The sequence below is a fragment of the Borostomias antarcticus genome, assembly GCF_949987555.1.
Source record: "Borostomias antarcticus genome assembly, chromosome: 13".
Lineage (NCBI taxonomy): Eukaryota > Metazoa > Chordata > Actinopteri > Stomiiformes > Stomiidae > Borostomias > Borostomias antarcticus.
This window is the reverse complement of record NC_140246.1, coordinates 1099718-1110716: the sequence shown is the minus strand read 5'-3', so window position 1 is coordinate 1110716 and position 10999 is coordinate 1099718. Positions and strand designations below refer to the sequence as shown.

Here is a 10999-nt window from a genome sequence, read left to right as displayed (position 1 = left end):
TTTCTCTCCTCTCCTGCGACATGCCCGGAGGCACCGTTAAAGCTACGTAGGCTACCAGACTCCACCTCTCCATGTAGGCTACCAGACTCCACCTCTCCATGTAGGCTACCAGACTCCACCTCTCCATCGTTACGCGCGAACTCGCCCCCTCCCCGCCTTGCACACAAACAGCAGTAGCGCTGGAGACCAGAGTACATAGATAGAGATCCCCAAGATGGCGGAGTCACTAGGCTTCGCTCACTTTGGTGCAGCGACTAAGAGCCCGCTCGCTAAACCGAAAGAACCCCAAAAACCTTCCGAGACCCGACCGCAGTCTTCCCGAGACCACCACCCGCCACCGCCTAAAAAAGTCCGACACGAGGAGAAGAGCCTTAAACCGAAAAAACTCAATGGCGAAGGAGTAACCGGAGTGGGAGTGAGCGAGGAGAAGCAGCAGCAGCCCCAGAGCAGGCAGAGCCTCCAGAGCAGGCAGAGCCTCGGCAGCCCGAGTCCCGGGAAGGCGAGCAGTCCCTCGGCTGCGCTCCAGCAGCCTCCCGTCCACAAAGTCTTCCTTTCCTCACATTCCAATCCCCAAAAATACAAGGACAAAAGGGAGAAAGAGAAGGATAGGGAAAAGAAGAAACATAAACGTACACCTCCAATACCCGGGAATAATAATAACAACCTTAATAACGCTAACGTTATATCCCCGGGACCGAAGAGGGAAAACGGAGAGGTGAAGTTGTTGCAAAAAGGTAGGTTTGGGCGCGCCTTTACGCATAGTCTGATGTGGGCTGTGTTGGGTGTGTTTATACATTCATAGAAAGTTTAGCTTGTTTATTATTGTCGCCGTAACAAAGTAGAAAGCCCCACTGTCCTATAGGCTACTTGCTCTGGACACGATAGCATGCGAGGCCCGTAGCGAGCAATATGTCAATGTTATTGGGTCCGTTATCTCTTCTTAAACATAAACCTCAGGTTATACAGAAATAACACACACACTAAGTATCATTGTTTTACGGTCGAATAAGGATTAATCTGTGCTTTTTATATACAATTTAGTGTGTGTGTGTGTGTGTGTTGGTAACGTAGCCCGCTCGCTATCATATCGTAGCGTTTCATTTGTATTCAAACTGGAAACATTGTAGCTCGTTCTTACACGTTGGCACGCAGTAGCCTAACGGTGTTCAGATCGAAAAACAAAACAGCTCAAGTAGCACCGTTGTAAATATTATGATCTCACCACATTGGTCTTGTCTAATGAACGAGGGCAACACATTGTGGGTCAACCGTAGATAGTAGGCTCGTTGGATGCGTCGCGTGTGTTAGAAGACGTAATTACATGGTGTCATTACGCCGTTATAAACTCGCCCGCCGTGCCGTTTATCTGGAACACCACGCCCCCCTGATGACACAAACAGCTGCTTGCCAGGAACATGCCGAGTAGTAATGTAGACGTTTTACCGAATAGATGTGTGGGCTAAGCTGTCATAACAAAAAATATGTCCTTAGTTTTTGTCTAAGTGAAGAGCATAGATATACTCTGGCAGATATACAATCACCATGAGTCACATATTTCAGTAGCCTAATTAATCAAGTCCCTGGACATAGTGGGAACATCACCCAGGACTGTGTCAGTAATTCAGCCATCCAGCCAGCCACTTAGCCATCCAATCAGCCACTTAGCCATCCAATCAGCCACTTAGCCATCCAATCAGCCACTTAGCCATCCAATCAGCCACTTAGCCATCCAATCAGCCACTTAGCCATCCAATCAGCCATCCAATCAGCCACTTAGCCATCCAATCAGCCATCCAATCAGCCACTTAGCCATCCAATCAGCCATCCAGCCAGCCACTTAGCCATCCAATCAGCCACTTAGCCATCCAATCAGCCACTTAGCCATCCAATCAGCCATCCAATCAGCCACTTAGCCATCCAATCAGCCATCCAATCAGCCACTTAGCCATCCTATCAGCCACTTAGCCATCCAATCAGCCACTTAGCCATCCAATCAGCCATCCAATCAGCCACTTAGCCATCCAATCAGCCATCCAATCAGCCACTTAGCCATCCAATCAGCCATCCAATCAGCCACTTAGCCATCCAATCAGCCATCCAGCCAGCCACTTAGCCATCCAATCAGCCATCCAATCAGCCACTTAGCCATCCAATCAGCCATCCAATCAGCCACTTAGCCATCCAATCAGCCATCCAATCAGCCATCCAGCCAGCCACTTAGCCATCCAATCAGCCATCCAATCAGCCATCCAGCCAGCCACTTAGCCATCCAATCAGCCATCCAATCAGCCATCCAGCCAGCCACTTAGCCATCCAATCAGCCAGCCACTTAGCCATCCAATCAGCCTGCTAGCCACTTAGCCATCCAATCAGCCAGCCAGCCACTAAGCCATCCAATCAGCCCGCTAGCCACTTAGCCATCCAATCAGCCAGCCTGCAGTCAGTCCAGTGACATCATGGCCTGTAATGGAGGACTGTGTGTAACAGACAGTGTGATGTCATTTGCCCTCTAGTGAGTTCAGGCTGGTGCTGCTCAGTAGTTCAGAACCCAGCATAACTCAACGTGTTGTACTCTGATCAGTGCAGCTAGTATCTGCTACCCCCCCCCCCCACACACACACACACACGCACATGATAACTAAATGTGTGGTATGAGATATGCTGTGTCTTCTGTTAATTGGTGTGCTTTATGCTACTATTTTATCCAGGGGTCAAGAGAAAAACAGATACAGATACACACACAGTACTGTTCAAAAGTCTTAGGATGCCACCAAATAAAATGTTTAATGCTATTCATCTGGGCAGTAAGTACATTTGCTTATAAAAAAAATCTTAATCAAATCAAATAAACTGTTATTTATATAGCACCTTTCTTACACAAAAGCAATACAAAGTGCTTTGACAATAGAAAAAAATAAACAAACAAGGTACAATATTAAAATTAACACAATAATACAACAAAACTACAAAAAAAGAAAAGAGTAATGAATAAAGAGTATAAAACAAAATGACAAACAAAATGAATTAAGAATAAAAAACAGTAGCTGTCCATGGTGTAGGCTGGCAGTCTGAGGAGAAGCTGAGGCACTCTGTGAATAAAAAAAAAAAACTCAAGCAAATTATTGAATCATGGACCAAAATATTAATTTCATGCTTTTAAAATAAGTTGGTATCTTGTGTGGCCTCCCTTAGAACACAAAATTATCTTTGGTACACCGCTGTCATTTTAGTAGTCCTGTGGTAAATGATTCCCAAGCTGCTTGCAGGATTACAAATATTATTATTATTATTATTATTATTATTATTATTTAATAATAATAATAATTTTAATAATAATAAAAATAATGTTTTTGTATTGACTAATGTTATATAGTGTTTTTACGAGCAAATTAACACTTAATGTTCAGATAAATAGCTTTAAACAATTTTCTTAGGGGGCCTAAGACTTTTGCACAGTACTGTATATTATTATCTGTATTTATAGCTCATACATAATCCATCCATTCTGCTCATCTTTATATTGTATAGATCTGTTAGTTCTGTGTAATTTGTAAACTGTGTATTTGTAATTATTGGTAATGTTTAGAGCACATCATGCAGCTGCCAGTGTTTCACTGTATATCGAACACGTGACAAATCCACCAGAATCTCTCTCTCTCTCCTCATTCAGACCACAACAACAAGGACAAAACAGAGGAGAGAGAGAAGGAGAAGGAGAAGAAAAAGGACAAAGAAAAGGTCAAGGAGAAAGAGAGAGAGAAGAAGAAACACAAAGTGATGAATGAGATCAAGAGAGAGAACGGGGAGGTCAAGCTTCTGCAGAAAGGTATGTGCTGTCACCTCCAACTGCCACACACACACACACACACACACACACACACACACACACACACACACACACACACACACACACACACGTCAGATACAGCCCTGCTAGCAGTCTCTGAGGAGACAGATGGTACCTCGTCATAGTTCTGGTCCCACCTCTGACAAGCCAAGCTTCATTACTGCAAACTATGATGTGTGTGTGTGTGTGTGTGTGTGTGTGTGAGAGTTGGCAGGGGGAGACACCGTTGAAAAGGTCAGGCCTTTAAAAAAACACCAGCTGACAATCAACAGTGTTCACTTCCGCACCATGGCTCCAAACGGCCTGGCTCAAATTTCCCTACACACACACACACACACACACACACACACACACGCATTCACACACCCACGCACGCACACACACACACACACACAGACACACACACACACACACACACACACACACACACACACACACACACACACAAACACACAATCGGACCACTGAGCTAATCTGACCAGAGCATGGCCAGTCCACTGGCTTCATTGTTGGCACAGTTCACAGGCTCAACGCTGCAAATTATTCAGCGTGTTGTTAGACAATCAACTGGTTCTGTCTTCCACAACAGTTCACACACTCCTCTGCTCGGCTACTACACACACTATTCCTAAAAGCTCTGTTTCTACTACACACACCTCACTCCTCTCTGCTCTACTACTACACACACTATTCCTAAAAGCTGTTTCTACTATACACACCTCACTCCTCTCTGCTCTACTACTACACACACTATTCATAAAAGCTGTTTCTACTATACACACCTCACTCCTCTGCTCTGCTACTACACACACTATTCCTAAAACAGTCCCTCCAGAAAAACGTGATTATGCGATCGCATAATTCATTGCATAATCAGGCAAAAGGCGCAGATTATGCAAGAGTCACATAATTTTAGAAAGAGCGCACTTTCACCGCGATAATCACTGAACTCCACGCAAAAAACGTGGAATATGCGGGGCTCGCTTGATTTCATACTTCCCGCATTTTTCTGCTTTAAGTTTTAATGTTTTTCACCTCGTTTGTAGGGTTGCCACCTTCAACGGGGAAAAATAAGGGACACCTTGCCAGCAGTCCCATTCTCACGGAACACAAATCAAGCAGGGGTCTGGTGGTCCTCCCCCATGAGATTATGAGTGTCAGACATCTCATTTCCTGCATTCTAGTGAATTGCACCAATTTATGTTTAATGCATCAAGTTCAAAGTCCTCTGCTATTCTCATCATGAATGAAGGAAATAAATAGCCAATAAGAGTAGGCTAAAGCATAGCTGCATCGATTATATGAAGATCAAATCAATAAACATCAGATCATAGACATGGGCAAAATGTTTGGTCTGATAAACTTGGAAATAGCAAATGACCTGGACGACCACAGAGACCAGACATTGGCATAATGGTTGTTTATAAGTTTCATCATCCCTGTAAGTTTTAAGGCTGCCTTCAATCATGACGCCGGTCTATTACCGTACCTGGTCTAGGCGCTCTCGCATAGTTAGAGTGTGTGGGTGTGTACGGAAATACAGGACAGGTTCTTGCATTTTTCGCAAGTTCCCGCAACTTCAGAAAATCCCCGCATTTTCAATGCATAAAATCACATAAAACCCCCGCATATTCCATTGCATAATCAAGGATTTTTGCCTGCATAATCAAGGATTTTTTCCCGCGTTTTTCTGGAGGGACTGCTAAAAGCTCTGTTTCTACTACACACACCTCACTATTCCTTAGAGCTCTCTGTTTCTTTCAGTCTTTGTCTCTCTCTCTGTTACTTTGGGCGGCTGTAGCTCAGTTGGTAGAGCGGGTCGTTCAACGATCGAAGGGTCAGCGGTTCGAATCCCAGCTCCGACTGTCCACATGTCGAAGTGTCCTCGAGCAAGACACCTAACCCCAAATTGCTCCCAATGAGCAGGTTAGCACCTTGCATGGCAGCTACCGCCATTGGTGTGTGAATGTGTGTGTGAATGGGTGAATGAGAGGCCATTGTAAAGCGCTTTGAGTGCCGCTTTGGTGGAAAAGCGCTATATAAGTGCAGTCCATTTACCATTTACTTTCTCTCTCTCGCACTCTCTTGCAATCGCTTTCACTCTCTCTGCGAGTATGTATGCATATGTTTAGGCCTATATCTCTGAGGAGCTACACACACACTGTTCTACAGACATGTCCTACAACTGTGTGTGAGTGTGCGCGTACGTGTCTGAGTGTGTGCGCACGTGTGTGTGTGAGCGCGTACGTGTGAGTGTGTGCGTACGTGTGTGAGTGTGTGTATGCGTGCTTGTATCTGTGTGCACCCTTGTGGGAAAAATCCTGAGCTTTCAAGTGAACTATTCAATCTCTGAATTAGTGGTTTCAGAGCTCACTATGAGTTCTTCCACTCTTCACTTCCTCTCTCTCCCTCTTTCTCTCCCTCTTTCTCTCCCTCTCTCTCCCTCTTTCTCTCCCTCTTTCTCTCCCTCTCTCTCCCTCTTTCTCTCTCTCTCTCTCTCCCTCTTTCTCTCCCTCTCCACCATGTTGCTCTGTCCTCATTTAATTAATCTCTCTTTCCCTTTTGTCCCTCTATCCTAGTGGCCTATCTATTGATCAAAATCTTCGTTTACTTGCTCTCTCTCTCTCTCTCTCTCTCCCTCCCTTCCTAATACCGGCATGTTTCTCATAACATCAAAGGATTGTCCTCTCAGAGTAGTGAGCTCATGTTTGCATCAATGCATAGAGGACTAAACGTTCACACATCATGCATTCACAGCTGTTATTTGCTAGAGCCCAGTATGTTTTTCTGGTCCAGGATTAGTCTTCAAATGACATCCAGGACAGGTGCTAACCCTTAACCTTTAACCCTAATGACCCCGTTTGCTACAAGCTAGTAGCGTAAATTCAGTCTGCTTCACCGTCAGGTGTGGCCACGCCTCTATGGGAGGAGGCACTCTTAGCTCCAAGCTTTAATTAATTATTATTACTATTATTTTTAACTTTTTTATTTATTTAAGAAAGGCAAAAATCAAAACAAAAATCAAAATAAACATACATAAGTCATAATGGGTCGTACAGTCAGTGTCAAATCACAATTTACACATTACACATGTCCCAATGTATAATACAACATTATCAGATCATCTATGGGCATTATATCAGTGGTGTACATACATAATTAATTTTTTAAGCTCTTATAATTATAATAATTGCTGTAGCAGAGCCAAACATTGGTCTACAAAGATGAGGTTTTCACAGAGGACCTCAATCATTCCTCTTGATTTATAATAGCATCAGTTGTGATTGCTCCTATAAGGTAAGCCTGGCATACCCATACCAAATACAAATACAACTTGATTTTTGCACCTTCTATCAGTGAAAGAAGGCAGAAAAACGACTTCCAGACTGTTTTTGACTTAAATGCATCTCATATTCTGCCATATCGCTTCATTTTCGTCTGTGTTTACTGTTTTGGTATAGTGCTCCGTCGCCCCCTACAGGCCTCGTGAAAATACAGTCCAGGTTACGGTCCGTTGACAGCTGTCTTACTAGCTCGTCATTCACTTAACATTGTAGGCCAGGTAAAAGGCTTCTGACTTATTAAGTCTTCTTAATTATTAAGTCCAAATGAAAAATCAACCAATCAGTTTAGCCCACAAATACAAAACCACAAAAAAATTCTCCATCAGTCGAAATGTAAGCTAATCTGTCATTTGTCAAAATGCTTAAAAGTGGGCGTAGGCTGTGCCTGCTCCCAGTGGCTTCCACTGGAATTACCAATAACATTTTATTCTGAATCTGAATCTGTCAACCAAGTCTGAATCTAAATGTTTTGGGGGGTTATTATCGTTATGTTATGTATCTCGCCCGAAAGCAAATTCATAGTACGTTGTAAAACTGTATGGCCATCAACAGATTATGAATCTGAAAAAAATGTTTCCTAGACGAATGTCTTAATCTTATTGCTACTTATAAACGGGGTTGGAAAGAAAAGTTTATGCGCCGTAAATAAATATAGAAATCAATTTCCAATAGCGTTAGTTTTGACCAGGCACAGCCAGCATTACTTCTTTGTGATGCTTCGATGCATGTTTTACAAGTCAACGTATTAACAAGTCAACGTATTAACAAGTCAACGTATTAACAAGTCAACGTATTAACAAGTCAACGTATTAACAAGTCAACGTATTAACAAGTCAACGTATTAACAAGTCAACGTATTTACGTAGTCAGTAGTACCCTAACCTGACGCATCACTGCAGCCCTATTGGACGGAAAATCGCCTATTAAATGTTTAAAATCTTACGAATCTTACATATTGCAGCTTTAAATGACTGGCTGTGTCTGTCCTGCTGTCCTTCTTGTCCATGCTTGCGTGTGTGTGCGTGTGTGTGTGTGTGCGTGTGTGTGTGTGCGTGGTGTGCGTGCATGTGTGCGTGTGTGTGTGCCCTGCTGTGTGTATATAGTAGGGGGAGGGGTGGCCTGGCCGGATTAGTAGCCAGTGCAGAATACAGTACCAGCTCTCTCCTCTCTCTCCTCCTCTCTCTCCTCTCTCTCTCTCCTCTCTCTCCTCTCTCTCCTCCTCTCTCTCCTCTCTCTCCTCCTCTCTCCTCCTCTCTCTCTCTCTCCTCTCTCCTCTCTTTTTCTCCTCTCTCTCTCCTCTCTCTCTCTCTCCTCTCTCCTCTCTCTTTCCTCTCTCTCCTCTCTCCACTCTCCTCTCTCTCTCCTCTCTCCTCTCTCCTCTCTCCTCTCTCCTCTCTCCTCTCTCCTCTCCCTCTCCCTCTCCTCTCTCTCTCTCCTCTCCCTCTCCTGCTTTTCCCATCTATCTACATCTTTCAACCTAAATCCCATCTTGTGGTGAACATGTGTAAGGTACTGAAGCAGGTGTGTGTGTGTGTGTGTGTGAGTGTGTGTGTGTGTTAGGGCTGTACAATATATCGTTTACACATCATCATTGCGATGTGCGCTTGCGCAATAGTCACATCGCACTGCCTGCACATTTTCTCCCTTCTATGCCTACTGAGATATAGCTCCAGAACAGTAGGAGGCGCTAATGCACCAATGAACATCCAGCCTGGCGACAGCACAGGAAGCAATTAGCAAGATTAGAGAAGATGACGAGAACTAATCAGGGGCTCCCACGCCTTGTTTTACATATCGCAATATATATCACAAACAAGTATATTGCTGCAATGTACGTTTTTGGCAGTATCGTGCAGCCATTGTGTGTGTGTGTGTGTGTGTGTGTGTGTTTGTGTGCTGGGGCTGTACTGACGCTGCAGAGGTTTGAATCAGTAGGCCGCCACCACCACACACACACACACACACACACACACATTCTGCAAACACTCCTGTTCTCACAGTCCTGTGCGCTGATATGATCTGGTGCATAACACACACGACACGCCCAGACATAGAAGTCGTCCTGTAACAGACATACTCAAATAAACACCGCCAGTCGGCTAAAAGGCCAGTTTAAACAGTCATCCAGCCAGCCAGACATTAGAATTAACACTGCAAATCTATATGATGTGCTCATAGCCCACACACACACACACACACACACACACATACACAAGCTATAATGAGATTATGAAGCTCCCGTTAGTGTAGATTATTGCCCAGTCACAATCTGGTTACTGGTCAGGTGCAGGCAGATAAAAGCTCATTATTTGGCAGAACGCCTTCTAGCAACATGAGACGATAACCGTCTGTGGTCAGGATGAGAAGCTGAACAGCCCCACCTCTCTTTTCCTGTTTCTCTCTCTCTCTCTCTCTCTCTCTCTCTATGTCTATAAAAGATGTGTTGATTGCTCTGTTGAGCTCACTTGCAATACACTGCTGAGCGATAAAAGACTTCTCTCTCTCTCTCTCTCTCTCTCTCTCTCACCTTTCTTCCACTTGCTTTCAAACCCTCCTTCCCTCTCTCCCTCTGTGCCTGTAACCCCCCCCCCCCAGCCTCTGTAAGCCCCCCCCCGGCCCCCCCCCGGCCTCAGCTCTGAGCCAGCTGTGCCTACACCCTGTGGCTCCTGTAATCCACTCTGCTCCCCAGATATCACAGTCCAGTGAGAATGAACAGTGGAGCATGATGAGTGTTCTGAGAGATCAGGTATCAAAACATCGCTGCTCCTCTGGTTAACACCCTGTTGTCTCGCTCCCTCTCTCTCTTTCTCTCTTTCTCTCACTCTTTCTCTCTCTCGCTCCCTCTCTTTTTCTCTCTCTTTCTCTGTCTCTCTCTCGCTCCCTCTCTCTCTCTCTCTCTTTCTCTGTCTCTCTCTCGCTCCCTCTCTCTTTCTCTCTCTTTCTCTCTGTCTTTCTCTCACTCTCTTTCTCTCTCTCTCGCTCTTTCTCTCTCTCTCTCGCTCCCTCTCTCTTTCTCTCACTCTTTCTCTGTCTTTCTCTCACTCTTTCTCTCTCTCGCGCCCTCTCTCTTTCTCTCTCTCTCTCCCTCTCTCTCTCATTCTCTCTTTTTCTCTGCTTCCCTCCTCCCTCTGTTCTAGGCGATAAGGAGAAGCCTAAAATGAATTTCGAGGAACTGCAGATCAAAAAGGTGAAGAAGAAAAAGAAAAAGAAACACAAAGAGGGAGAGAGATGCAAGCGCCCTAAGATGTACCACCGGTCCAGCCAGACCCTCTGCGCTGGCCTCCTCCCCCCCCCCAAACACCGCTCCCCCCCCCACTCAGGGGACTTCAAACCTCCTCTTCCAGTCCTCCAGAACTACCCCGCCTTCATGTCCTCCCCCAAACCGCTCTGTACCACCCCCACCTCCCCCGAAGACCCGGGCCCGACGCACCCCCCGGCCCAACCCCAGCCCTCCAAGCCCCAGCCTCCGCTCTCCTACCCTGGGCTGGAGGGGCTAGAGTTCAGCCGGCTGGTCCATGTGGAGGAGCAGCCCAACGGAGGAGCCCTGGTGGCCCACGCCTACTGCAAGGAGCTGGAGGCGCTGTCTCCCGAAGAGAGGCAGAGGTTCGCCCAGGAGTTTGTCACCCTGGCCTTCAGCGAGGACCAGGCCCAGGCCGCCCACTACGTGATGGGCATCGTCCACGGAGCCGCCTCCTACCTCCCGGACTTCCTGGACTACTTCTCCTGCAAGTTCTCCTCCTCGCCCGTCAAGGTGGAGATCCTGGGCCAGAAGGACATCGAGACCACCACCATGGCCAACTTCTACACT

The 10999-nt window shown here is 45.7% G+C and overlaps 1 protein-coding gene across 1 annotated transcript in view; it reads left to right on the top strand.

Moving 5' to 3' along the window:
• Positions 1-214: 214 nt before the first annotated feature.
• Positions 215-10999, top strand: part of LOC311316730 (lysine-specific demethylase RSBN1L-like) — a gene marked incomplete at both ends in the record, with an annotated part of 41576 nt that continues 30791 nt past the window's right edge. The window contains 3 exons of the mRNA XM_084447659.1: positions 215-734; positions 3671-3826; positions 10329-10999. The exon at positions 10329-10999 is cut by the window's right edge and continues 3 nt beyond it. Coding sequence (XP_084303785.1) covers positions 215-734; positions 3671-3826; positions 10329-10999 — 1347 coding nt within the window. The remainder of the gene's footprint in view (positions 735-3670; positions 3827-10328) is intronic.